At 54.6% G+C, this 27,710-nt stretch overlaps 7 protein-coding genes and 1 non-coding gene across 8 annotated transcripts; 5 read left to right on the top strand and 3 right to left on the bottom strand.

The window, feature by feature from the left end:
- Nucleotides 1–121: 121 nt before the first annotated feature.
- VTJ04DRAFT_10291 (uncharacterized protein) lies at nucleotides 122–780 on the top strand (the record flags this gene model as incomplete). Its single annotated transcript, XM_069358014.1, has 4 exons — nucleotides 122–194; nucleotides 262–341; nucleotides 402–649; nucleotides 708–780. 4 exons carry the CDS (start codon nucleotides 122–124, stop codon nucleotides 778–780), a joined length of 474 nt encoding a protein of 157 aa, XP_069215025.1.
- A 33-nt stretch (nucleotides 781–813) lies between these two features.
- Nucleotides 814–1,092, bottom strand: VTJ04DRAFT_10290 (uncharacterized protein; the record flags this gene model as incomplete). Its single annotated transcript, XM_069358013.1, has 2 exons — nucleotides 814–884; nucleotides 945–1,092. The coding sequence occupies 2 exons, from the start codon at nucleotides 1,090–1,092 to the stop codon at nucleotides 814–816; spliced, it is 219 nt and encodes a 72-aa protein (XP_069215024.1).
- Nucleotides 1,093–1,150: 58 nt separating this feature from the next.
- VTJ04DRAFT_10289 (uncharacterized protein) lies at nucleotides 1,151–2,245 on the top strand (the record flags this gene model as incomplete). Its single annotated transcript, XM_069358011.1, has 2 exons — nucleotides 1,151–1,199; nucleotides 1,284–2,245. The coding sequence occupies 2 exons, from the start codon at nucleotides 1,151–1,153 to the stop codon at nucleotides 2,243–2,245; spliced, it is 1,011 nt and encodes a 336-aa protein (XP_069215023.1).
- Nucleotides 2,246–2,521: 276 nt separating this feature from the next.
- On the bottom strand, nucleotides 2,522–6,401 carry VTJ04DRAFT_10288 (uncharacterized protein; the record flags this gene model as incomplete). Its single annotated transcript, XM_069358010.1, has 6 exons — nucleotides 2,522–2,637; nucleotides 2,731–3,541; nucleotides 3,592–4,509; nucleotides 4,619–4,926; nucleotides 5,022–5,096; nucleotides 6,284–6,401. 6 exons carry the CDS (start codon nucleotides 6,399–6,401, stop codon nucleotides 2,522–2,524), a joined length of 2,346 nt encoding a protein of 781 aa, XP_069215022.1.
- A 129-nt stretch (nucleotides 6,402–6,530) lies between these two features.
- On the top strand, nucleotides 6,531–9,259 carry VTJ04DRAFT_10287 (uncharacterized protein; the record flags this gene model as incomplete). Its single annotated transcript, XM_069358009.1, has 2 exons — nucleotides 6,531–6,673; nucleotides 6,739–9,259. The coding sequence occupies 2 exons, from the start codon at nucleotides 6,531–6,533 to the stop codon at nucleotides 9,257–9,259; spliced, it is 2,664 nt and encodes an 887-aa protein (XP_069215021.1).
- A 2,796-nt stretch (nucleotides 9,260–12,055) lies between these two features.
- On the top strand, nucleotides 12,056–18,034 carry VTJ04DRAFT_10286 (uncharacterized protein; the record flags this gene model as incomplete). The annotated part of the gene is made up of 2 exons (XM_069358008.1): nucleotides 12,056–17,893; nucleotides 17,972–18,034. 2 exons carry the CDS (start codon nucleotides 12,056–12,058, stop codon nucleotides 18,032–18,034), a joined length of 5,901 nt encoding a protein of 1,966 aa, XP_069215020.1.
- A 537-nt stretch (nucleotides 18,035–18,571) lies between these two features.
- Nucleotides 18,572–18,672, bottom strand: VTJ04DRAFT_t140. Its single transcript has one exon. It is a non-coding gene; the product is annotated as a tRNA-Val (tRNA).
- Nucleotides 18,673–24,324: 5,652 nt separating this feature from the next.
- On the top strand, nucleotides 24,325–25,489 carry VTJ04DRAFT_10285 (uncharacterized protein; the record flags this gene model as incomplete). Its single annotated transcript, XM_069358007.1, has 5 exons — nucleotides 24,325–24,467; nucleotides 24,546–24,707; nucleotides 24,826–24,869; nucleotides 24,945–25,150; nucleotides 25,418–25,489. 5 exons carry the CDS (start codon nucleotides 24,325–24,327, stop codon nucleotides 25,487–25,489), a joined length of 627 nt encoding a protein of 208 aa, XP_069215019.1.
- Nucleotides 25,490–27,710: the final 2,221 nt, after the last annotated feature.

The following is a 27,710-nucleotide window of genomic DNA, read 5'->3' as shown; positions in this document are numbered from 1 at the left end:
TCCGAACCACTCGACGAACCTTCCACCACTACCCACCTCATCGCTCCCTTTTCCGACTGCGACGACACACCACCACTCATTCCACCGCCTTCATCACAACAAACGACCGAACAAGCCGGATATGGCGGCCCAAGTTCCGCGGAATTTCAAGCTCCTCGCCGAGCTGGAGAAGGGCGAGAAGGGCCTGGGCGCAGGTCGGTTTGCTGTTGCAAATGGGTCAAGGCCTTTCCATACAGACTGACATTCTGCTCCCGGCTCTAGGCGCGTGCTCGTACGGTCTCGAGGATCCTGAGGACATTTACATGACACACTGGCGGGGAACCATCTGGGGCCCTCCTCATGTAAGCCGACAGCCTGCAACTGCCTGCGACACCAGCCTCAGCTGACTTTTCCCTCTGCAGGGCAACCACGAGAACCGCATCTACGAGCTCAAGATGGAGTGCGGCCCGAACTACCCGAAAGAGCCCCCCGAGATCCACTTCGTCAGCATGATCAACCTCCCCGGCGTTGACCCAACCAACGGTAAGGTGGACAAGAACTATGTCGGCATCCTCCGGGATTGGAGCAGGATCGCCGAGCAGCTGGCCAAGAACCCGAGGCCGAAGGAAGACCCTCTGACTCTGGAGGCCGCCCTGATTGCGATACGGAAGTAAGCTGTGCCTCTGAGTTGCTCTGTCGAACAAACAAACGCTGACTGCCCTGCGTAGATTCATGGACGAGCACAAGAAACTTCCTCAGCCGCCTGAGGGAGCTAAGTACGAGTGTTACAGGGACTCATAGGATGCCAACGTGACGGACCGGGAGGCATATCTGTTAAGGGGAGAGACTTTGAGGAAGATGGGTGATATGGTTGGGCGCTGGACGGTTGGACGGGGAACGGACACCTGGAATTGAATTTCGCACATCATCGTACATGGCAGCTTATCGCAGCTGCATAGAGAGACATCCTATGCACTGCTTTCTGCCCCTCTTGGAATCCCCTCGTCCGTGATATTGCCCGAGCTTGTCTGTTAAATGGGTCACGTGATCCCGCGTTGCCGATTGTTCCTGGTCGCGCCGTTCCGGGGTCCCCGCCAAAAGTTTTGATGTCATTGATGTGCCTTGATGCTGCGACTCTCCAATCTACAAGCGGCGCCCGCATCCTTGATGAATGCCGTTATTCTTTGTCCCCGCCCGCTCCTCGCGGCACCGAGCAGCATGTAAGTTAAGAAGCATTCGATTGACCAATATTCAGTTCAAAATAGCCCAATATCAAAATAAAACCCGACTAACCCCCCCACCAGGCTTCGCCCTCTACCGAGCCCTTGTCCGCACCAGCAAGCGTGTGCCCCTCCCCAATGACCTAACCACCGGCTCCCCGCTCGGCGACCCTAAGCCCATCCAAACTCTCGTCCGCAACGCCTTCCGCCGCAACCGCCGCGAAACCTCCCACCGCCTGGTCTGCTCGGCCCTGAAAAACGGCTACCGCTTCCTCACCCTCCTCTCCCGCGCCGCCGAAAGCCCCGACAGCCCGGAGCGCGCCTCCGTTGTCGCGTTTGTGCGCAAGAACAATGAGCGGGTGTTGAAAATCAAGGCGCGCAACGCCGCGCAGGAGGAGGAGAGGAAGAAAACAGCTACCGCGCCTATCGAGGGGCGGCAGACTATCATCAAGCGCGTCACTCCGGAGGGCGTGCATCCGCCGGTGTATGCACCGGCAGTGCCGCCCAGGCCGTTGGAGAGTTTTCCCTCGGGAGTCCGCAAGCCGCCGGTGCTGGCTGCGACGGCGGCGGGGGTGCCGTTTTTGAGGTTTAAGAAGCCCCAGCCGAGGTTTTTGGAGAGAGTGTTGAGGCAGAAGAGTGAGCGACGCGCGAAGCGGATTGCGGATATGAAGGAGTTGATCGACGATGGGATTGTGGACGCGAAGTATGAGGATGTTTGGGAACGGGAGGTCGCCAAGTTGTTGGCCGAGAAGGGGGAGACGGTGAAGCCGGAGCCGACGTTTGCTAAATCATTGTGGGAGGTGATTTCGTACTTGGGGGATGTTTCGAATAAGGAGCAGCAGGATTTGGTGGCGAGAGGGAAAGCGATGTGGGAGTACGTCAAGATGGAGAGAGAGTTGGCGTTGAAGGAGGAGAAGGAGAGGTTGGTCAAGATGGGGAGGGGAGATGAGGAGCCGAAGTTAAGGGTTTGGTCAAAGGTCTTGAGGCCGAAGAAGAGGAAGGTCAAGCAGGAGAAGACGAAAAAAGAGGCAGAGGAAGAAAAATAAGAGAACTATAACAGCGGGAGCATCTCAGGATGGCCATCGTCCTACGAAGCCTAGACCATAGAACTGGAATTTTGGACTCGGCTGGGTATGATGAGGTATGTTGATCCACGAGTAGGGAGGGTTCTTCGTGTATATTAGTAAGGTCATGTAAGTATCCAAAATAGACAGCTCTCCCAGTCCATTCCCCATATCAGTTCCGAGAACGCCACAGATCGCATACACATTATCCAAGCCCGTTGTTCCCATCCACGGAGTTAATGTTGTCATGGACTCATCTTACAGCAACCCCTCGGCCTCCATGCCTGCCTCCACCGAGGCCCAGAAAGCCGTGTCAAGATCGATCTGCTTAAACCCAGGCGTCCTGCCCAAGCAAATCGCGCGTGTCGTCAATTCTGCATATGGTCAGCCATTCTCCTAAGCCAAACACCGGAACCAGCAAAGTAGACACGTGGAAACAAAATGCCGGAGCATCGGCGGGTACTTACTCTTGACCAAGGTCATGACATCCAGCGTCACCCTCGCCGTCCTCTTCTCTCCTTGCCGCTGCCCTGCCACTCCCATCGGATTCCCCGTTTGCCCAGCAACACCTTGTTGCAAGGGGGTCGACATGACCAACCCAAAAGGCAGCATTCCCCCGTCAGCCATCAGCGCCGGATCAACCAACTTCTCCCCCATCGCCGACCCCGACCCTCCCCGTAAACCAGCCTGGTCCTCTCCTACTATTGCCCCCTCGTTGCCAAACTGATCCACCGTTCTAACCCTCCACTCCAACCCTCCAAACTGCCCGACAACAGCAGCAGCAGCGACAGCACTACCACCACCTTTCCCATGCTGCTGCTCCCTCATCTCCCTCAAAGCCCTCATCAACCGCCTAAACCTTTCCAAATCCCCCACCTCCACTTCCACGCAAACCACGTCCGTCCCCGGCGGAATCACCACGCCGCGCTGGAACAGATAGAGCTCCACCTCATCACAGTCAAAATACTCTCCGGCAAAGCCGGGGAGGAGCATGCGCATGTCGTCGCTGAGCGCCTCGTCGCGGATGGCCGAGATGGAAGGTGTGAAGGGCCCCTGGGCAAACCCCGCGGTGGTGGCCGGCTTGTCAAAGTCGAGGAGGCCGGTGTTGCCTGTTGGTAGGGGGGCGTGAATGTGCTGCTGCCGCCGCTGCTGCTGGTGGCGGTGGTGGTTGTGGGATCTGTTGGCATAGTCGGAGGCGTGGGTGTCCGTGACGGGGAGGGAAGGATTCCGGGTCCTGCTGATGACGAGGAAACGGCGTTTCGCAGGGCTTGAGCGGCTCTATTGGCCATCTCATCCATCCCAAGTCCAGTCGTCCCAGGGCCACCAACGGTGAAATGCGTCCCGGCGCCGCCGAGATTGTAGAACGGCACGCCCCAGTAATTCAAGCTCCACCTCGAATCGTTGGCCAACACTCTTCTCAGCCGCTGGACGATCGCCTCGGGGGTTTCCAGCATCAGACTAAACCCAAACACGCGCTTGATCCAATGTCGCGGTGGGCTGGGCATGGTGAGAAGGTCCAGAGCACGTTCAAGAGCGAAGCGTTGCAATCGCCGGCCGAAGGTGCTTTCGAGGGTTGCGAAGGTGAGAGGTGGCGGGAGGGAAAGGTAGGGGTTGGGAACGGAGATGGATGATGGAGTGAGCGGTGGCGGGGCGATGGTGGCAGAGGGGTAGGTGAATGCCGGAGCGCTGCTGGAATTGGAGCAGAGCGAGAAAGGCGTGGCTCCGGATGTGCTGACAGCGCATGAGGCTGGATTGTCGTAAGTAAAAGGGCAAAGAGGGTTGGAGTCGGGGTTCAGGGGGTCATCAGCCAGGGTTGGGATGGAGGAGTCAAGCTCGGGAGTTGTACCCGGCGCTGGGTCTCCGGAAAGTGATCCGGATGTCTCAGTCACGGGGTTAGATGGCGATCTGGCCGCCGATGTCCCTGGAGCAGTTGGTCTCGATGTGCTCGAGGTACTCGAATGCTGCTCGCTGCTCGTGGGCCTAGGATCCGCAGACGCATCATCGTCACTCGCCTCCCGAGCTAGGGATAGGAACTTTTCGGTGGTCTGACGGAGCTGGCGGCCAAACTCGGGGAATCGATCGAGCAAGCCGCTGCGCAAAGCGAAATCGTGTAGTTGCATAAAGGCATTGCTCATTTCCTCGTTCGCGCTGGCCAGAGTTTTGACCTTATTCTCCAAGTTCTGGATGGTCTGCTCCTTGCGGTCCCGGTAGGCCCGCTGGGCCAGGCGGATTTGGGTCCGTCGACGCTGAACCACAGTCAGCGGTGCTGGATGTAAGACGAGTAGCAATTGGCGATGAATTATCCAGAGTGGAACAGCGACCAGCTTCCTCTTGGACTACAAGTAAGGTACTTACCTCGGCAGCCGTTTCATCTTTGGTCTCGAGTCGTGGCCGGCCCCTAGCCCTCTTCTTTTCTTCCTGAGGCTCCGGTGTACTTCCGGCCTGGGTCCTCACTCGTTTCTTGGACGCCGGATCGGCGCGCTTTGATGAAGTGGAAGCCAGGTTCACGATGCTAGCGTCAATGCCGCCATATGTCTCGGCGCTGAGAATGGGCAGGTCACCATGTGTATACAGCATCGCGTTTGTCTTATTTTGGTCTTGGAATTCCTGAGGCATGAGAGACATCTTTCCAGATTTACAAGTCTTTGGCTCAGGACCGGCAACTGGGGAAAATATATCAGTAAACATGTAATGACGTTGTCGGCATTCGTCGGATTACAAACTCGCGCCGTAAATCGGCGGGCGGGATTAAGCTTACAGAGTAGGCGGGATTTCAATGGTGTCAACGGATGCGAGTGCCGGGCCAAGAAAGCGAGCAGGCCGCTGTCACATGCTGCTTGGTAATCAAAAGTCTAAGAACTGACAGTGCTCCGAAATGAGGCGGGCGTCCGCAACAAGGTTGGGTTTAGCTAATGGCTGGTCCAAAAAAACATATATCTCAAAGTGTCAAAGATTTGGGGTTGTCTTGCTGAAAGTCGTAGAGCTGAGGAGACTTCTGGACTGAGACTGGAGAGTTCAAGACTATTACACTTCATCGGGACAGCACCGTATGCGCTTTTTGTCTGAACACGGCCCTGGCGCAGTTGCGGAATCAAGCCCCAACAAAATCCCGGGGCATCAGGGATGTCGTCATCCCCCTCCTTGTTGCCTGGGGAAGACTCTCGGCGATTGGGTTGATGGGTTATGTGGCTGACCACAGCAACAATGGATGGAGGGTTCAAGCCATATGGTACCGGCACCTATCCGGAAAGGAACGAAAACGAGGTTGGCATGCTGCGCAGAGCGAAGACCTTCCAATCCAAAACAGGAGAGTCAAAGTCCATTTCCATTCGGAAACATGTGCCGAACGGATTCCCTTGGGCCTTGGTGGCCTGTCCGGGATCAGGTAGAAGGGAGAGAGAACCCGGGTTGGCTGACATGCAGAGGATAATGTCTGGAGAAATGCAAGTAAGGCCAATTTGTGTGACCTTGATAACTTGAAGAACGAAGCTGATGTACTTCGTACAACAAGAGAAAGAGAAGTCAACCTAAATGATGAGAAAGCACATATCGTTCGTTGCCCGCAGGAACGTCAATTTTATCCTTCTTCTGAAACTCCTCAGGTAGAATCAGGTACTGGGATTCAGGACCGTACCTTGGACCCCCGGGTTCCTCAAGCCTGGAGACCATACTTAACTACCATTAGTAGGTACGAGACTCAACAAGCGGTATTCGATGCAGCAAGGAAGACTGACTTCGCGGCCGGGAGACTATGGCCCTCCGTTGCAGACGACCGAGAATTGACCAATGACGCAACATTCGCAAGGACATGGGCCCCACAACCCCGCTCCTCCCACTGTTTCCGCTGGAGCTAAGCCGCCCAGATGGGTTCCACTTACAGGGCTGTGTTCAGAACCCACGCACCCGCTGTCGCTTCCAGGCCAAGCCCAAGAAACTGATGAAACCAAAAAGGGAGGTCGGGAATGCAGACTGCAAACCATCTCTCACCACCAAAAAAGTTGGTGTTCTGTCGTTGCTGACCAGACGCTGACCCGATCTTGACGAGGCATTCAGCGCCCGTCTTTTTGGATCGTTTCCCGGGACGATCTGTGTCTTCAATAGATAGGATAGTCTTTGGATTGTACTTAGTTGGCGCCATGTTCGAGCAGTAACCCTTCGTGCGCTCCTCGATTCAGCATCATCCCGGCTGTCGTCTCTCTGTTCCTCCACCTTCGTCCGAACCTCTCCAGTCCCCGACCGATCCCTCACGGAGACCCCAGATACCGACATGGACGACCTCAGCCACGGTTGGCAAACCGTCATTCCCACTTCCTTCGCCGGAATGCGGCGTCTGCCATGGTTCCAGCTGGAGGAAGTCGAGCGCAAAATCCTGGAGGAGTGGGAGGCGTCGCGGAATCATTGGTCTGGCATGTACGGCTACCTCCGCCCCATGATTTCTAGCGTTTTGGAACATTGAGGACACTGACGTCTCGCAGAGGAAAGCATTTACCCATCGACGACTTCACTGAGGCCAAAAAGCTTCACGAGCGCTTCAGGCTGGCATCCGACACTCCGCTTGGATCAGGGAGCTTTGGCGTGGTGCAGAAAGTCCAGTTCCACACCAACAACCGGTCAATATGTCTGGCCCGAAAGCTAGTCCGTCGGCCACATCGCCGATACCCCATGCAGCTCCTTCGCGAAGAGGCCAATGTGATGGAGAGGTTGGTCCATGAGCACATCATCAAGCTCGTTGGTACCTACTGCATCCAGGACAAGCTCTACCTGCTGTTATGGCCAGTTGCTGTCTGCAACCTGGAAATACTACTCAGTGATATTGATAGCCTCCGGACAGGCGAGGGCGACACGGAGGACATCGTTAGCCGACTACACTCTCTCGACCTCAAGGACCTCGATGCCGTCAAGCAGCCACGCGCCAAGCTGAGGAATCCCAAAGGCCAGGGCAACTGCCCCATCGAGTTTTTGCGCGAGATCATGGGCTGTGTTACCCGAGCCCTTGCCTATTGCCACAGCGAAGACGTCCGGCATCTCGACTTGAAGCCGTCTAACATCCTCATCAACCCTGGCCGTGTGTACCTCGCCGACTTTGGCATCGCTAAGGACGTCCACGATCGCGAAAACACTATGACCCGCGGCGCCCACGGCACTCCCAAGTGGAGGGCACCTGAGTCTCAACAATGCACGACCGACTGGTCCATGAAAGCCGCCGATGTTTATTCTCTGGGAATGGTTTTGCTGAACATTACCACTGCCATCAGCTACGGGCCCCTGGATGAGTTCGATGCCATGCTCTGCGACATGTCCCACGGCGGGCGTATGGACAAGTTGAATGAACTTCTCCAAAAGGTGGAAGCCCTTGCCCTAGCCACCCAAGAATTTGAGGATGTCAAGGCTCCAACATTCGGCCCCAGGCATCCGGTCCGGCTCATCAGGATGATGGTCTCCGAAAACCCAGACCAGCGGCCCAAGATTTCCCAAGTTGACAACGAGCTCATCGATCTTGGAGGGATCGATCAGGTTTACCACGCCCAGTGCTGCAAGGCATCGCCCCGTGCCATATCGAAACGTCTGAACGCCCGGTACAAGGAAGCTATCGAGGAGCGGAACCACCTGAGAGCAGAGAACGAGACACTCAGCAAGCGAGTGCAGGTTTTGGAGGCGAAGGATGCCACTTATGAATCCCGCATTGCTCACGAACGCAAGGCACAGCTTGACACAATCTCCAAGCTCCAGGCACAGCTAGACAAGGAGCGAGCCGAGAAGAAGAACCTAGAAGCCAAGCTGGCCGAGCTTCAACGCAGGCAACCCCGCATCCCACGTCCTGCGACCGTGTTCCATTCGAAACCGGACCGCGAAGAGGGCGTAGCAATCCGCCAACGGCAGACACATCCTATTCCGAACACCGTGACCGTTCAACAGCCACGACCCCCAACCACTCGGGTACAGCAACCCAGTCCTGCCCCATCAGTAACCAGCAACGGAGCCGCCGCCCGGTTGACCTACTCCCAAACCGTGGCGGCTTCAGCTGCTAGTGTCATCGCCGCTGCCCAAGCCGGCATCAAAACCCCGAACCGCAGAGACTCCCTCATCCCTTCTCCCTCGCCATCGCCTCTCTTCGCGCACAGCCACAGTCCCTCCCCGACCCCAAGTCCCGACCCATCCGCAACGTCAACAACGGCAATCCTGGCAGGCTACCCTCTCCGCTCGCGGCCCTCGGGGTCCCGTCTCCCGATCCGCACCACCACACCTCTCACTCCAGGCGGCATGCAGCGCGATCCGTCGTCGACAGACAGCACGCAATACAGCATGTCCAGCTCCGTGTTTGACAGGCTAAGCGGCTCCAAGGCCTCCCTGGCGGAGACGAGCGTCATGTCCACCCCACCACAGAAGCCTGAAGCAGTGATCATGACGAGACAGGGAAGTAGGACGGTGTTGGATATGCGGAGACCAGGGAGTCCGCCTCCGAAACCCCGGCAGGCACGGCCTGCGGTTGAAAGGGAAAGGAGAATGTCGAATGCCGCTGATGACGAGTTTGAAGAGGTTTCTCGCCATGGGCTCGGCTTAGGCTTAACGGATCCGGTTGATGAGAGCCAAAGCCAAAGCCAAAGCCAGGGAGAGCGTGAACGCGTCAGGAGGGAAAGCCAAAACACCCATGAGCGATTCAGGCGGGAGAGTGTGGTGAGCTACAGCAGTATGGGCTGCGGCGGTGGCGCGGCTGTCAACGCCGGTACTGTTGACGGAGGCAGCGTTCGTGGAGGAGACTCGGCTAGCGTGGCGAGTTTTGTCATCGGTGCTGGCACGACGACGACAGCTAGTCCGGAGCAGTCGGCTCTGTCGTCGCCGCAGCCTTCCTTTGCTTCGCTCGAGAGGAATGGAGCGAGAGTGATGATCCCGCCGTCGCTGCCGACTGGCAAGAGTTGGGCAGAGGTGGCGAGGAGGGAGAAGAAGAAGGCTCCGCGACCCGTTCAACCTGTCCGACCTGTCCAACCTGTCCAGTGAGTTCTGGAACGGGAGAGGGAGGTTTGGCATGACCTGGCACGCCAGGATGGGAAGTGCAAGGCCGGAATGTATGTTATGACAGTTTGGAATATTTGGTGGAACGACGGGGATTTTACGTGATGATACCAACCAACCTTGGATAACACTTGATGATCATGACAGGAGGGTTTTGGGAGATAGAAAAAATAATTGACGGCATGAACGATGTCCAATGAGCTCTTGCCTGTAGACACCATCCAAAGGCCCATTATGAACGGAATCTTGGATACTAGGGGTTAGGAGAAATCAAGAATTTATGGAGTACGAGTCCAGGATCTATATGTAGAGCTATACCGGTTGATGTTTGATGTGCCAACAAATTTGTTCATCAACAATGTGCTCTGCTCTGTATCGTCCCGGTTTTGGTTTTCGAAAGAATCACGAGGTAGTCCCTCGGACATTCAGTTCTTCGAGTTGTTCAGATAGAGGTTGGATAAAAGCAGCATACCCGGACCTCTAAGGATCCTTTCCTCGCATCCCCTACCTATTCCCAGGCATCGAATGAACGCGCAACACTTAAAAGATGGCACTGAGTGAGGCAGCGACTACTTGCGCAGAACAGCACCGGGTAGTTCGGGGGATTGGGGGTGTCACAAGGCCTTGAACAAAGGCCGAGCCGAGTCACGATGGTTGATTGGCTGAGTGTGACGGGTAGCTGTGTAGACGTGAGGAGCTTGCGTTTGTCTTTTGGTGCCTGCAGTTCTCTACTTCAGCTTGGAGGCCATTTGACATCTCGCGATGCACTATTATTTATTTGTCCTCTGGCCAAGAAAACCCCCAATCCACTCATCAGCTCAACCAGTACACCGGCAGTTTGCGTCGTATGCTTTTGTGACGGGTTCTTGTTGAGAAGAGACGTATCGTCTGTCACTTTGTGGCGTCGTCTTTGACATCTTGATTGAAAGGCGGCAGATTCCGATCTCATCTTCGACTACAGGTATGGCATCCCAACGCGGCCAGTGTAAAGTTCTGCAGAAACGCCGGTTTCGCGGTTCAGCCGCAGGTCCCACTTTTATTATCCGTTCACGACAGATCCTGCGGGGCGTATGCCCGTTTCGCACATAAGGTCTTGGCGTAGAGAACTTGGCCAATCAGAGCGGTCCTCGTTTTTTCGATACTTAGTTACCCAATGCGACCACTCCCTTGACTCGCATAGTTGTATACCCCTCGCACCGCTACAGGCTTCCTCCACTTTTCCACCTAAAACTCTTGCCAGTTCCCAGCCAGGTATGTATTTTCCTCCCTCCTTCAATAAATCACCTATTTCTCTATTGTCTTTTGGTATTGCTTCATTTAAGTATAGGAAAAGAGAGCTCTTTCTTAGTGATAGTGGGGTTCAATTTGTAGCGGTGTTCTCTTCGAGGTTATGGTGTGGCTGCGCTTGAAGTCTTGGCTCCTCCGTAGGCAGGTATGCAATAAAACCGTTGTTTAAAGGGGGTGCACCCTGGGGACCCTGGGGGTACAACTAGTGTGGCCACTGAACCACGAAACCGGCGTTTCTGCGGAACTTTACACTGGCCCCGTTGGGATGCCATATACAGGTCTAATTTGATCTCTGGCTGCTGCAGCTGCAGAGACGCGTTTGTCAGCCTTGTCCTCGACCATCCATTTGGAAACAGTCGTCGACTGCAGGAAGGTACGAGACCACAACACTCCCGCAAGTTCCTGCTGTCTCACAACAGCTGTTGGGAGGAGGGTTCTGGTTGGTTGATATCTGTTTAGTGGTGGAAGCAGCGGAGCGGGACCACCCAAGACAACAACCTGGAAGCACCAGGGAGCTGACGGAAGACGGCACGGGGCAGCTTCCGTTCGCCGAGACCTGCAGTTTGCAGTCAACTCACCAGCTCAATCGAAGCACCACCCGACAAACTCCCCTGGAACCCTGGTCGCTGCATCTCACCGGCATCCAGGAATCTTGGGTGGTCCGGACCAACAACCGACGACCACAGACAGCATCTCCATTTTACATATCTCATTTCTCGAAGGTGCAGATTTTCATCCAGCCTGCTGTCCCAAGGAATTTGGTCGGGGATTGACAGCGAAGCCCATTTAGAAGATATCAGGTATGTATGCCCAGACAGGACTATGAAATGTTTGGAGCAATGCGGTTCCGTCAAAGCTCAGCCCCTCTGCCCCTCTGGATCCATGCATGACGTTCTTGGTTTCGCCTTGTTGGGGATGGGCATGTTGAATGTTGGAACATGGGTTAGCGATTCGCGACCCGACTCTCCGGCACCGTGCCGCTGCTGCCCGCGTCCAACAGCCTCATCGTCTCTACCCACTTCCATCAGACTTCGAAGCTGACATCTCCCCTCATCTTGCAGAACGGCCATTCGGACAGATCCGCCCATCGACGTACCAGCTGTGCCAACTCCCGATTCCGGCTTGCGATAGGCCCCATCTCGTACTCAGGTACACTTGCGCTGCGTGGCAACCACATCGCGCAGCACAAGCAACGCACGCAACGCCTACTATCTGGGATATCTCACGCCCCTCTTCCCGCGAAACTGTTGCCTCCTGGGGCGAAATGACTGCCGTCGAGAATCGTCACCATTAGTTCAGCTCCACATTTCCTTTCCGCCTGCTCCCGTCGACTTCGCGCGGGGAGTCGTCGTCGACCATAGCCACCGACCAGCGAACTCGCCCAGCTCCCTCAAGGCGCCATTGCGCGTCTTCGACGGCCTCGCTGTACACTTGATACGAAGGCCAAGATTACCCCGCCGCAACTGGTGCGTCTCAGGAAGAAACTAAACGACCATGGATGAAGCGCTCGAAACAAATCCCGGCGCCGACGCTGCCTTTGCTGCGTCTGCCGGCGGAGCCGCTCCCGCGTTTCTTTCAGGCCTGCTTCCTTCTTTCGAGACTATCTCGCGCGCTACGTCTCCGGGTATCCCGTGCGGCGAGCATCAGGACGAAGACGACAAGAAGCGTTATCGGCCCCGCACCTTCAGCTACTTCCGCCTGCTGCCCTACCAAGTCGAGGATGATGCGCATCGCGACGCCGCCCTGCGTGGCATTCTCAAGAACCTCTACATCTCCATCATGGCTGAAGACTTTTCGCCTGGTGCGCTTCACTGGACCCGTGAGCTTCAGGGATGGCTGAATCTCAAGTTTGAGATGACTAGGGATCTGCGCGCACGCCTCGCTCTACTGTACTACCACCTCGCCTTGGCGCCCGGCCTGGACCCAAACACGGCGGACCGCTTCTCGCGCATGGTCATCACCTTGACAAAAAAGAAGCATTACCTCAAGCCAGGCGAAGACCTTACCCTGGATTGGCGGCCGTTGTGGAAGGAGTTGAAGCCCCTGGTCTTGCCGTCCGAGTCGCCGCTGCACCAGGCGGCCCGTAGGAGGTCATCCAAACATCTACTCAAGTTGTGCCTTCACGCGAGCTCTTACTTCGACCCCAAGGAGCGTCGTGCCATCTTAGAGGAGTTGCTTCCGTACTTCTCCACGTCGGCCCTGTCCAACGCCTTCATCGTGGCGGGCGCGCTCAACATCATGCTGCCGACAAGTCCTGCGCCCCCCACGGAGCCCCAGTCGCAGCCTTCCGACCTCTTCCCTACTTTCTTCCACCTTTGGTCACTGATGGCTCGGTCCAAGACCTTTGATGTCATCTTCATCGACATCTTGTCCCGCATGGCCCGTGACTACCTTGGCTGCACTCACGTCCCGTTTACCGAACACGGCATCTTTACCCGCGAGCAGTCCGACCTGGTGTTCACGGCCATTCTGCGCCTCACGGAGATCCCCGTTGGCCAGGCCAACTCCCCTTACACCTCGCTCGACTACGCCTCTGGCCTCGGCGTCTACCTGGAGAAGGACAGGAAAAAGTACCCAGTTCCATACATGGTCGCTAGATGGATCGCCCATTCTCTGTCGCCGCTGTGCCTCAACCATGAGAGCTCCGTCTTGGCCAGCCTTGAGGGCCTGATGGAATCCATAGACACCTTCTTCCATCCGTCCAACCAGGGTGCTTGGACCGGCTTCCTGGCCCAGCTCACGTATTTCCTCACAGACATCTTTGTCTCGCGCTGGAATCGCGAGCAGAGCGGCGAGCTCGATGTGCCGGCCGAGCGCCGCATCAATGATGAGCTAAAACGTCGCTTCGTGCTAGCTCTGCGGGAGGTGACCTTCATGGGCCTGTTTGCCAAAAGCTCCAAGGTGGTGAACTACTACTATTCTACTCTGCAGGGTCTTGCTTATCTTGAGCCTGATCTTATGTTGCCTGGCACCCTGCAGCGGTTCTACCCCAGCTTGCAGGGCCTCGTTGAGGTCCACCGCACGACTTCAAGTCTCTGCGGCCTGCAGATGATTGCCAACATCATGGCCAAGCAGAAGGGTTATCGTTGCCACATCACGGCGTTGCTGGCTCTAGCGCTGCCGGGTATCGACGCCAACGATCTGGGAAAGACCCAATACACGCTCAACTTTATCCAGGCCGTTGCCTACAGCATTCCCTTCGTGCCATTGGTGCGCGAAAATGACAAAATCCATGACACAAGCCTGGCCGTGAACTGGGTCCAGGGAGAGATGGAGCGAATGGAGCGCGAGGGTCAAGACGTCAAGATTTGTTACCGCGAGGAGTTGTCCGACGAGGACGAGGCCAATATCTTGCGCTCATCCACCGCCGGCCTGGGTGAGTTTGTGCTCGCCCTGCTCGGCAAGGTGTTTGCCCTGCTTGAAAACCTTCCGGACTCGAGCCACCTGCGCACGGGTTCGCCCGAGGACAACGTAATAAACACGTTGCCGGCAGCCCTGACACCACTGTTTGCTTCCCTGTCTCCCGAGCTCTTCGACATGGCTCTCGATAAGCTGGCTACGTTTGTCTCGACTCACGTTGTACATCAGGCTCGGGATGCCATGGCCTGGATATGTAACGCCCTCTGCAAGGCCAACCCTGAAAAGACCCTCAAGGTGTTCATTCCTATGCTCATTGCCAATATCCGCAATGAAATCGACTACAACGGCGCCGCCTCGGACCGGAGCAGCGGAACCGAGGTGCTCCCTCGTGATCGCGCCCTGGTTTGGCACGTCAGCATGCTGAGCATGTGCGTTGTTCACGTTGGAGCCGAGGTCCTCAAGTACAAGGACGAGTTGTTTGAGATCGCTGAGTACATGCAGCAGAAGTGCCGTGGTCTGCCAACCATCCACATTTCCAACTACATCCACCACCTGCTGCTGAACCTGACTCATACCTATCCTATCGACAACGCCCTGTACGAGCCGGGATCCGTTCCCAATGGGCCAGACATTCAGGACTGGGGTCGCATCACTCCTCCCAGCGAGCTGACCATCCGGTGGCATCGCCCGTCGGAGCCTGAGATTCAGTTTGCGGTGGAGCTTTTCGAGAGCCAGGCTCGGAGTGCCGCGCGCAAGATCGAGCAGCTGATGAGCGACGATCCGCCTGTCAGCAGGAAGGGCAAGAACAAAGAGTGGTCGGACGAGTTGTCCAGGAGCTTGACAGCCCTGCGGCTCATCATATCAGGCGTTGCGACCTTGTTCGATCCGGTTCGCGCCTCCGGCGAGCGGCGGGCCACTGGCGAGGCTGTCAATGGCGGCGGAGATGGCGTCAAGTTCGACGCGGACGGCGACGCCATGATGGAGGAGGACGACGACCCGCTCGCTGAGGTGGCGGATGACGACGAGTTGAAGCGCCAATTCCACTACCCCGCCGGTTATCCGCTGAAGCCCGACGATCCCTTCTACGACCGCATCCATGACCTGCGCGAGGAGATTGGCCGGCTGCTCTCGCGCACGCACGCCTTTCTCAACGCCAACCAGGAAGATGACGTCGCGTGCTTTACGGCCCTTTATGCCACCTACCGGACGTGGATCACGGATGTCGGTATCGAGCGTTCTGCCCATCCGCTCGAGCGTTTGCTGCGCCTGTACAAGGCCGATATCTCTCCGTTCAAGATTAGCGGTCTACGGAAGCACTACCCGCGGCCTCTCCTCATCAAGCGTGCCGACGCATACCAGCTCCAGCGCGTCAAGTACAACGCGGCGTATCGGGAGAAGAGCGAGCTCGACAAGCAGCTGCTCCTTGATCTTGCCGAGTCGTGCACCTCGTCGTACTCCGATGTCCGGCGAGTGGCGCAGGGGGCCCAAGATTCGTCGCTCAAGGTTCTCATCGGGGGTAGGCCGTTGGTCATCCCCGTGGTCCTTGACCGGTTCCGCAAGGCTCTCGATGAAAACGACCACGACCGCATTAAGGGAGCCATGTATACGTTGCTGTTCACGACGTTGATCAAGACGGTCATGCGCGACTGGCGGTTTGCCCCCGACTTGATGCGCCTGTACATAAGGACTGCCGGCGTGGATAAGTCGTCCATTCAGACACTTGGGTCCTCGGCGTTGTACCCGCTGCTTGATTTTGGCAAGCCGCTGGAGCGCATGATTCTGTACGACTCTGAGCTTGTCAACAATGCGATCCGCCCGACAGAGGACTGCACGGCCGCCATTAAGCGCCGCAGTGACTTCATCCGCGAGCGACGGGCGAAGGTTGAGGCCAAGAAGGCGGCACTGGGTCTGGAGTTGACCAAGATGGCGCGTGAATCGCACTGGAAGGTTGCGAGCCGATGCGCCATCTTCGCGCTGAATTGCACCCTGCGGTTTGATACGCTTGGTAATCCCGAGTTTGTCGAGCTGGTTGCTCAGGGCACCAATGACCCTCACCCAAGTTTGCGCTCCAACTACCTGTCCGCCTTCTCGGCCCTGTTCACTGCCATCGACATGCGTGCCGTGTACAGCCACGACTACAGGAACTACCTCAGCGAGGACGAAGTCGACATCAATAAGTTCACCGTCCCGGTGTCCTCCTTCGCCCCGAACGTCACGGAGAAGTTCCTCGCCCAGTTCGAGAAGTACGACGACCCTGAGTACTACGTTGACTGCGATCATCCGGGCTGGCTCGTGTGGGGCAAGGAATTCACAGCCTCCAGGGCCGACCCGAAGCCATTCCTCGCGTACGATGAGATGGAGGAGCGCGTGCGCGACCAGATCGGCCGCATCATTACCAAAGACTGGCTGCAGCAGTGCTTCGCGTACCTCAAGCAGGAGCCCAGGGACTCCGGGGCGGATCGTTTCCGCATGCAGAACCTGGTTCTGCTGATGAACGTGTTCGATCTGGTGCATTACGGAAAGACGGCTGCTACGTTTGATGACATTGTGGACCTGGTCAAGGACGTGTATGGCGATGGCAGCGACAAGCATCAGCATCGTGCTACAGCAGAGATTCTTGGCGCGTTGTTGGCTGGCAGTGTGGATGACCCCAAGGAGATGCGCGACCGCGCCTGGTCGTTTGCGGCACCCATGATGCTCAAGATCATCGCGGACGACTTGACACCCGACAACCTGTCATACTGGATGACCTGCTTGCACGTCGTCATCGACGCCAAGGACCCGAGACGTTGCCGTGAGTTGACCGAGGCGCTGGCTTCCTTCCGCCTGGACAGGTCTTCCAACGCCGCGTTCAAGGAGTCTGCCAAGGTGCAGCTGGTCGAGTTCATCATTAACGACGCTGGTTGGCACTTCCGGAACGAGAAGCCCATCCTTGAGGACTTCCTTGCCCACCTCGACCATCCGTACAAGTCGGTCCGCGAGTCCATCGGCCGCGTCATTGCCACGATTTACCGCACCCGTTACCACGAGTCGTTCCGCGACGTCTCAACCCTTCTCGAGCAGAACAAGGCTGCCTCGTCCATTGGCTTGCGCGCCTACCAGCCGTCAGAGGAATTCGCTGCCACCATCCGCGAGGTGTTTGATCGTCTGGAGAAGTGGCGGCTGGAGCGGGAACCGGGCCAACAAACCCCGTGCAGCTACACGTCGGGCTCCAAGACCGTCCTCATCTGGCTCGACAGCATGCTCTCATCTCAGGAATGCATCCAACTTGTTCCCTTCTTCCCCGACCCATTCATCGATCAGCTCCTCCACATGATGGACGTCAAGGAGGACCCCGAGCTTATGAAGCTGGCGTACCACGTGTACCGTCACCTGCCCAACGTCCCCTTCCGCCAGGGTGAGGACGAAGCCTTCATCGCAGCCCTCATCCGCGTCGGAAAGACGGCGAGCTCATGGCATCAACGGCTGCGAGCGCTGGTTAACATGCAAGTCATCTACTTCCGCCGGCTCTTCCTCACCCAACCTGCGCAGCGGCAAATGCTTTTCGACGCCGTCGGCGACATGCTCGCGGACCCGCAGCTCGAGGTGCGCGATTGCGCCAGCGCCACACTGGCGGGCATGATCCGCTGCTCGCCCGCCGCGATACGCAACCCCATCATCTATCACCTCAAGGAACGCTTCGAACGGCAGCTAATGGAGAATCCCATGCCCAAGCGTAAGAAGATTCCGGGCACGGATACCCCGGTAGACACGCAACGGCAGATTGTGAAGCGCCACGCGGCGGTGCTGGGGTTGGGAGCGCTGATCGAGGCGTTCCCGTACGCGACGCCGCCGCCGAAGTGGATGCCGGAGGTGCTGGCGGGGTTGGCGACGCGCGCGGCGAATGACCCCGGCGTCGTGGGCAAGGCGACCAAGGCGATTTTGGCGGAGTTTAAAAAGACGAGGCAAGATAGTTGGAGTGTGGATCAGAAGGTTTGTCCCTTGTCTTTTCCATTCCCTTTCCGATGACTTGGAAATGCCTTGGGGGCTTGTGCTAACTTTGCGATGCAGTATTTTACCAGCGAGCAGCTTGAAGATCTAGAGGGTGTGCTCTGGAAGAGCTACTTTGCTTAAAGGTTACTCGAGACCAGCGTCGAAGAGCGTTTGTTCTTCGCTTCAGGGTGTGAGTTTGCGAGGGGATGGACGACAGGCATGGGCATGAACCTCGGCTCGGTGGATGGAAGGGAGCGTCATTGGCACGTCATGGTGAGGAATATTGAGAGATGGTTTCGGCTAGATACAATGGTTTGAGGAGGTCCATGGGAATGGGGGAGCATGGGGATAGGAAGAACGTCTGGGAAACGGCTCGCATGGGATGATGGATGAACGGGAAGCATAGGATGAGGTATTAGACTAGGTAGGCAGGATTCGCTGGAGTGATGAGTAATAGATTCAAGAAAAGCGGACCGATTTCTTTTTGTATCATCAGCATTAGTCCAGTCGTGTCACCCTGGTCTTTTTACTTGGGGAGGAATGACAAAAAATAATCGCCAACACTGAGCGGCGTCCAACACAGCTATTGAGTAGACTTTAAGCAACTACTTATCTGTCCTGTCAAGCCAACAGAAACCCAAATCGCTCCCCAGTAATTGGCAAAAATTCATGAAAAAGTGATCGACCCAGGGATCGAACCTGGCACCTTCTCGGTGGGAAGATTCCCAGCAGATTCACATTTTGTGAACGAGACGTGATAACCACTACACCAGTCGACCTTGGCAAAATGGGTCAAACTCAAGATCTAATTACCCCGAGCTATAATATCACGTGACCTTGTAACAATTGTGCCTCGACTTCTACGGCAAGAGTAATACCTGAGGGAGCATGTTAGGGTATGAAGTAAGGGGCTTCGCAGAGATGGCATACTCTTGAGACAAGCACCGACTACGTGAAGAACTTCTGTCTCCGTCATTTTATGTGTTTCTCATTGAGTCCAGAATGTGGTGAAGCAGAGCGCAAACATCACTTCTCTCCCACCTCTAATACCGAAAAACCTTTTGTGTCCTCTTTTCTCTTTCTCTTTCCCACGCCTTTCTTTTTTTCTTTCTTCTTTCTGTTTCCCTTTCGTCTTTTCTTCCTTTTTTTTCTTTTTCCGTTTTATTCTTTATTCTTTACTTTTACTTTTATTTTTTTAAACAAAGGCAGTGAGGGATCAAGACGTTGCAATGCCATGCCTCTGACAAGGAACCGTACCTAATCACGTTATATTGCGCGCCTGGACATGGAAGGAGCGTGTAAAAGGAGAGCATGATGTGGACGTTTGGTGGCACTGGCTCCTAGACATGACGATCTCGATGACTTTTGACGTGGACGACAGCAGACCTGCGCTGTACGCAACACTCCCATGCTGATTATGATATGATTCAGAGTTCGGACGAGGTCTTGGGTGTGACTAAGTAATTAAAGAGGTTGCATGAGCCTCGATCTTCTCCCGTGTTATGTCAGGTATGAACATCGTGACCTCTCTACAATCACGGACCATTCTGCCGGAAAGCCTCCAATATTATCCATCTACCACAGCATTCCAGAACGTAACCAGGCCCTGACCATGTGCAAAGAAATCTACTTCTACTGCTCACACCCATTTTGTGAGGTAATAGTTGGCCGCTACCGCCGCCACTGCAAGGAAACCATCTTTGCCTGGATGGACGGGACAGGCAATGGGCTCTTTGGCAGTTGTAAAACAGGCGAGAGCTATGCTGGAACGAAGGAGCCGGACAACTATTGTGAATTTCATGGAGTTCGGCGGGCAAGGCTCATGCAAATCGTAGAGTCGCATGTTCAAAAGATCATGTAAGCCTGGGGCACTTATGGAAGGACATAGGGTTGATGGTAAGAGGGTCGAGGGGAGAGTTGAATGTGGCTTGTTGTAGGGAGTTGCTTGTGAAACGGTTGGACTCGGCGTGGCAGCTAGGCAATGGGTAGGGAACAAGTGGCGTTGCGTTGTTCGAGTTTCCCTTTGTCGGCCATAATTGACTCACCTTCTGTACTCTGGTGGCCGAGACACAGTGGTGAAAGCTGCTAAAGGACCTCCAAGTTGTTCCAGGGTCATCGAGACATAGCTTGGAATCTGGATACGGCCGATTGTCAGCATGTATTAGCTTTGTCTTGCACTACGGCCATGTTCTGTTGACGTGGATGAAACACATCATCAAGCATCACTCACAGCAATCCAGCTGCCAGGTTGTCATGTCGACTCAAGGCTATGAAAATCCGCTTTGGGCATCACAACTGTCAGGCACCCAAAAGGCCCACCGATTCGGGTTGTATCAACCTACTTCCGAGAATACACACATCCACAGTTTACAATGTGTTGGGAAATTCCGCGGCTCTGTGCCCATTCAGACTGCCCGATTCTCATAGACCATCGTCAGCAAACTGCGAGGAAGCCCGGAATGTCGGTATTGGCATTTTTGGAAACTGTTCCATGCGGGTACGACGAGGTTCTGCTGAACGGGGCAGCACTTTTTGCCATCGGCATATGAGAGAACGGCCCCTGTGGAAGAGAATGATGTACTTCAACTATGACAGGAGATCTTGAGGCATATATGGCTATGAGCCGGACGTCTGCTGCCAATCTCATAGAAGCTAGGAGTCACTATCGTTGATTTAACAGTTCATAATAACTACAAAATCTCAACCCCTGGTTACTTCAAACTCCTAGATGGCTTGAAGGCACAAGCTTCTTCAGTGATATTATTAACTTGAATATTGTATTCGATATTGTCATAGAACTCTAGAGTTGTACTTCCCAAAAGTCCCCCGATAACCAGTTGGTGCTTGATTATCATCCCCTTGGAGTTACACTGAGTTTGACTTTGTGTTAAGAGTCGGTCCTTTCAATTTCTCAGAGCGATCCCGTGGTTTCACACCTCAGTAGTGAACTCCATTATATATACCTGAATCCTCTCTCCTGGACATCACGTTGATTTATGGCATGATATTTCCAACGCGAAGATCTATCCCCTATACTCGCACCTACAGCTCTAATAGTCTTCCCGTTGGACACTCACCAGCAAGCACAATGTGCTATGTCATTCCCCTTTCTTGTTCCTATCGGAACTGCTTCATGATTGTGACGTCCAGTAGCCATCAGTGCGATGAGGCTTTTCAACGTTCGCTCCGATTCGGACGCTGTAGTCTGGGGGTAGTTATGCTTCCACCATACAAAGGACGGCGCCCGTGTGGATTGCACCGAGGTCTGGTATTGTAGGAGGTTTTCGGCGGATGCAGGAAGTCAGAGCCAGGAATATTACGCACCATGACTTCTGAGCGAAGGCGGTTAGCATTGCGTTGCATTAATCGGCATCGACTAATAATATGAATCTTGTGGTTGTATTATCTCCTTAGTGTTAAGGATCTATCATCGTCTTTGATCTGTATCAGGCTAGGGAACTCAGCTGCTTAGTGACCAATTCAACCCCAAAATAGCGCTTCCCAGTATGTCCCTGACGTGGGTATCGCCACCCGTTACAGGACCCGGAACCACGAAAGGACTTCCAAAAGGTTGTACAAACCATGGTCCTTCCTCAACTGATCCTCTTTTGTTCTCAACTGTGTCCTTGACTCTGACAACCAACCAGAAGATCTGAGTCTGTAATGTCAATGAGTACCTATTTTAGGGCAGTAATACCCATTAAACACAAAAGCACGTGATGGCTGGTCTCGTCACGTTGTGTGTCAGTAGTGTTTGTTCGTATTGGAGTCTTAAAGTCCCGATCCTTAACTCACGTCGTTGAAGTCACAGGCCAACGGGGAACCTGACAGTTAGGAAACCAGGGGGGCCATTGGAATATTATAAGGACTCTCCAAAATCGAAGCCCTTTCCTCATAAGTTTCTCGCTCTACCTCCAACCGTCTTTACAACGTCTTCAATCTCTGTGGAACCCAACTCAGCCATATAACTTCATCACACAAGCCACCAACCAAACCAGTCACCCTACGTAATGTGCTACGAGGAGTGTTTGACATGCTCACTTCCCCGTTGCTTCATGATAGTCCAGGGGAGTAAGATGTGCTGTTGGGAGTGTCACAGCCGATGGCCTCTTGTCATTGGCAACTGCAGCATGGGAATCTGGAAGCGATATTATCCGGCAGGGGGGAATATGTCCTGTCGAAATCATAGGCGGTATTATGCACCTCGTCCACCTCGAGGGCCACGAAACAGGCAGTGGTGGAGGAGGTGCTAAACAGGACGTAGGGAGGTCTGTGGTGTTCATACAAAGGATACAGTTGCTTATTTCCCACATCTCTCATTTAGCTTTTCTCCGTTTCTATCAAGACGGTACGGCAGCTCACTTTGCGATGTGTTATTAGTGATTAATAAAAGACCGTCACTCTCAAGAGGCAGAAAACCCAATGTCTTGTGATGATTCATAGTATCATATTGGGCCGGCAACTCAGAAGAAGTTTTCTATTCCTAGTAATATCCTGAAGTTAACTATTTTGACTGACTCGACAATCCATCATTCGTGGCCACATCAATAGTCTTGTTTATTTTCCTGCAACACCATGCCTGTTTTTGTTCCTAACATCATAGTAATTTCTCCGGAAGGGTCTGACTTCGATGGCTTTCGTTGGCATGTTCTGTGTTCTTCGACGTGTCGAAGCGCGTGACTGATGCTATAGTTGATACGTGTTAGGGAGGAGTTTTGCCGTATTAAGATTTACGGTCTCCTCACAGCCTTTGGTTTCTGCTCATTTTCCTCCTTCGAACAACCAACAAAGGACCTCGCGGTTTCTGAACCCTCTGTTGAGTCAACGACAAACCGGGTCTAAGAGCCAACAGTCCAACTCCGCCCGACATGTGCTACAAATACAAAGTTCTCAGCAACGCCCGAGGCTGCAACAACGTCATTCAGACTCGAAGGATCAAATGTCAAGAAGTTTTGGAGCGATGGCGCCGCACTGACACAGTCTTTGGCACCTGCTGGGAGGGACTTATTCGCGAAACGGTTCGGAGTTCTCGTCATTTCTGCAGTGATCATGGCGGACGCAGCCGCCGTCGTCGCCGCAGAGACCTCAGTCTCCTGAGATACCCCGTATGGAACGAGTTTCAGTGGTGAGCCGTGTGTTGTCAGGCATGTCTCTGGGGTGTGGTGTGGAAAATTCCATGGCCAAGGTCAGCTGAAGGGATGAAGGAGTGGGAAGAATGTGGAGGATAAAAGCGTTGAGTAGTGTTATCCAGTCATTGTAGACTCGTAGGCAATAGAAGGATTTGCAATGTTTTACAAGCAAGTCATTGTGCTTTACCTGGTTTTACTACGGGAAGATACGCTGGGAGAGGAACGGGTCCCGTCAGCCATCTAATAATTGAGCCCAGGAAACTCGGCTGGGTGGCTTTGTTGCCCTTGAAGTTCAACACAGCCGGTGAAAGGGTTGCTCAAGCGATACTGAGGACAAGGGAACTGAACAATAATGCAGCAAGGTGTACGCGTGAAGCTTGATCCTCCAACACACGTTGTCCATGACTACGTGTTCAACACTCTAGTTGTTACACTTGTACCAATATGCGTCCGGTTCAAAGTCGTTCGAGGCTTGATCGAGTTGCACTATGAATCATGCATGGCACAGAGTAATAGCCATCCGTATCTGTGCAGCACCCTCTACATTCATCACCACTCGGAATGCTGTTTTCCATATATTGGTTGTTCTCTAGGTAGAGAACGACGTGAGTCAACCTGCTCTTAGTATACCCCCGAATAGCGACTGAGAGGCACGATACACAAGCCCGACCACTTAGTGAAAATGTGTGAAACAACCTACATCATCTGCGCATACCCTGGCTGCAGAAGGATCATTGATAGCTGCCAGAGGTTGTGTCCAGAGATCCAGGCGGAGTATCCCTTTCGGCTTCCTGGCGATTGTGGGTGGTATTATGAGGACAGGGGCTCGATCGACGGCCGGTACTGCCGGCGGCATAATCCAAGTTCGAGACGGAGAAGACGGCGGAGAAGGTTGACCTTGCCGGTGATTGATTTTGAGTACCTGTGAGCTGGCCGGTCTGGAATATCACAAAGTCCTCCTCAGGCGTAGCCGAGTAGAGGGCAAACAATGAAGAGGGAGAACGTATATCTACCTGCCTCACTCTACAACCACCATTAATTCTAAAATAACGTTCGTTGCATGCTTCCCAACCCCGAATCCTGATTTGTGCAAGGTGATAAGTACTCGAGGCCAAAGCCACTTGAAGATTTATTGCCTCGTGACGCGGTCTCCTGTCTCTTATGCATGCAGAAATCAGGTGATGTGCACATCAAACCCCTCATTCTCAGCCTGCATCGCCAGTTCTCCATCACTGTTCTCAGACTCTTTCGCCAACAGGGTCAACTGGGCACATTTTTCATATCCCCAAGGCAATTCTCACGATGACTCAAGATCCTGAAGATCATAGAACTCCCGACGAGCAGCCTTCGCAGTTCAAGTACTTCCTCGCTCTGCCAGCAGAGATTCGCATCAAGATCTATGACATCCTGCTCACCTCGCCAGATGATATCAGAACTAAGCTCGAGTATGGATAACGAAACCGGCTTTGTGTCGAATTGTCGTTTACGAAACAACGCCTCATTAACGGAAATCCTTTTCTCAGTTCCCCCTTTCTACGTCGAAGCTGGTGCAGTTGCTTTGGGCTCCTGCGTGTAAACAAGCAAATCGCGGCCGAAGCAGCCGAACGTTTCTATTCCATCAACACCTTCTTGTTCCTGTGCCAAGGTTTGGCAAATAATGAATCCACTCACTCCATCGCAGTATGGTATGTAATGCCCTTGTTTCAGACACACTGGCCCGAGAAGCATCATTGCCCTTGCTTGTCCCACGGTGCCCCAGCTTGTCCTGCCGGGCTGTGAGTAATAACAAAAAACAATACACAGGTGTAAGAGTGTCGGCCAAAATGCTCAACACATCCGAAAAATCAGTAAGCCTTGAGCACGCCGCTGGCTTCATGCTCCCTAGCACTTCTCAGCATTTCTAATACACGGACAATCACCAGGCATCAGGTTCTCCGTTGAAGAAGGCGAAACTTTGGAGGAGCATGCCTGGCGCCTTGTTGGGACCCGGCGCCTTTTCCCGGGATTGCAGAGCGTGAGTGTATACTTCATGATTTGGGTCGTCGCAGAGTATGGCCTTGCGTATGATGAGATACCCCAGGGCGTTTTCACCGCCATCGTCCAGGAGTTTGGCGGAATAAAGACGGAGGTGAGGTGCAGATATTTGTAATGAGTGGTGAAGGCAACTTAGCTGTCAATACGTCTTTCTCTGCCATTTCCTGCCAAATGACTGGCTTGCTTTGCAATTCTAGGTAGATAGAAATGATGAAGTATTCGGGATCAGGAATTTCTGATTCCTTCAACCCACCGTTGATCATGGCCACCCTCCCTTCCTTGAGCTAGACGGAAGAATGGCGAGTCGTCCAGGCTTCAGAGAGAGTGCGTGGCTGTGCTCCCAACCCCACGCTGGCCACAGCTCACGCCACACAGGCAGACCACCGCCAAGCACCCGTCACAAGCCACCCTCTGTCATCACGAAGGCTTCTGATTCCAAGGAAGTTCGCCGCCGGTGACGAAAACACCTTCCTCACCTGTTGGAGATAAATGCCAGCTGTTTGTTTACCCGAACTCCGCGGTTAAGCGGAGGGGATTCGTCATCGGGCCTCAAGTGAGCCTCTGGACCAGGGGCGGCTTTTTGCGGTACCCGAGCGTGTACACAGTAATATGGACACAAAGGATGGATTGTGGCGCGGCTGCGACGCGTCAACTCTTCCTGCCAAGCAACATCTCCAAGTCGCTTGCATCGTGGATAGCTGACGTGAATGAGTCCTCAAACGCCGTTGGAATTTCACTTCGGTGAGCAGAGGCATACCCAGATATGCCTTGGCCTCTTTTCCCATATCTCCGAGATGTCAGGCCCCTACCCCGGACTATCAGATCCCTCCCGCACCAAGCGCATGCATACATCACCTGTGCAAGGCTACCAGTCCACGCGGGAAGGCTGTGCGCGGGAGGCTCCCCGGACTGCATCCTGGAGGGCGCACATGGCTGAATCATTCTGACAGCCGGCTCGGCGCACAAAAGGCTCATGGATGACGGCACACGGGCACAGTTTGTGACTGGATTTTCCAAGAAAGGCAACCTGTTTGTTGGCATGGGTGTTGTCGGGTCAGGTCAAGTCACATCCAACCTCAACCTCAAGGGCCTGTTGGAGGAGGAGGGGTAGAATCCGCCTTGTGGACTTTTGTCGATATAGTGTAAGACCAGGCAAATTAAGCTTTGAACTAGATACCAACACTGCCTTGAAGACGCAAACACAAACACTCGTTGAATCCTACTTCGTGTGACCTTGAGACATCTGAAATTTGTTGGGGAAACGGAAAAATGACTCCATTGCGTCAGCCCAGCCAGCCGGTCTGGGGTACCATTGCGTTGGACCATGGCAGCTCAGCCCCGCCACCACCTCCCACAGCACCCGCACCGGCCCTAGCTCCGAAGCTCCCATTCAGCCCGCAAGCTCCGGCTGGAGCTCCGGCTCTCCAGCAACACGAACCTCCCCATCCCTGAAGCAAGTAAACAACCACCAACCTCCTTAATATTCATCACGAAAAATCTCGCATCGTCAATTTACGCGTAACAGGTCCGACCGTTGCGGCCCATCCATTCACCCGGCCGGCCGGCCTCTGAACGGAGCTCGAAACATGCAAAACAGTCGGTACTCTTCCCTGTAGCTTCTGGGCCCCTCAACAGTGGCCGGCCGCCCGCGGCCCAAACCCAGACCCAGACCCGGACCAGACCGGCCAAACCGGCCCCGGGCCCCGGAGCCGACCACCTCCGTCCGCAAAACAAAACATTCCGCACCTATCAATCCATTTGGAATCCGTCAACCTCACATCGGGCCCGGGCCCGGTTCCCACCCCGTAGGTACCCACCCACCTAGGCAGGCTAAGTAGTAGGTCAGCAGCCATCACATTGGGTCAACACCCCTTCGCATCCACGTTGCGACAATGCAGACAGCTCTCCTGCAACCCCCACACAGCAGCGACCTTGCCTGGCCCCGGTCCGGAGAGAACACGTTTTCCACCGCACGGGGAGACAGGCAGCACACCTACCGCGTCGGCCAGCCAGCCATCCACCCGGTCTCAGACCTAGGTTCCAGCTTGCTTGCAGGGTCGAGATGGTGGCCACGACACTCGGTCAATAACACCAATGTTCCATGTAGAGTGTTGTTTACTTGGTACCACTGCTACGGGCTACGGATTACACGGGATGTCATGCATCCAGCCACCCACCCAGGTCGCAGAACAACAGGCCTTGTTTTTGTTTTGCTTCTTGGACCCGAGGATTGGGAACCAGGGTGTCTTAGTACAGTACGGTCGACGGCAGGTCTTGACAAATTCACAAAACATGCCACGCCACGCCACGACACACCAGACATGATACTATTATGCACTGCACGGTAGTAAACAACACCCCGAAGTGAGGGGTTGTTGAGGCAGGCAGGAGGAGAGGGTAGTCACGCATCGCCGGGGTCCCTTACGGACGCACACGTTCCTTACCTGACTGTTGGTGCTGTTGTTGATGATGATGTTGCCTGTGCCTGATCCAGTGTTGCATGTGACGGTGATGACTGATGAGGTGCCTGTGCCTGTGCCTGCATGACTCCCACGGAGTACTTGCTCACATCTCCGTCCTCTGAAATAGTCATTCTCCGTAGAATTTGAGTCATTGACTCAATGTCCCTACCTACCTACGCATCTTCGCAGGTA

Source organism: Mycothermus thermophilus, assembly GCF_041956435.1.
Source record: "Mycothermus thermophilus strain CBS 625.91 unplaced genomic scaffold VTJ04scaffold_7, whole genome shotgun sequence".
NCBI classification, from domain to species: Eukaryota; Fungi; Ascomycota; class Sordariomycetes; order Sordariales; family Chaetomiaceae; genus Mycothermus; species Mycothermus thermophilus.
The sequence above is the reverse complement of the archived record's forward strand: the minus strand, read 5'-3'. Positions and strand labels throughout refer to the sequence as shown.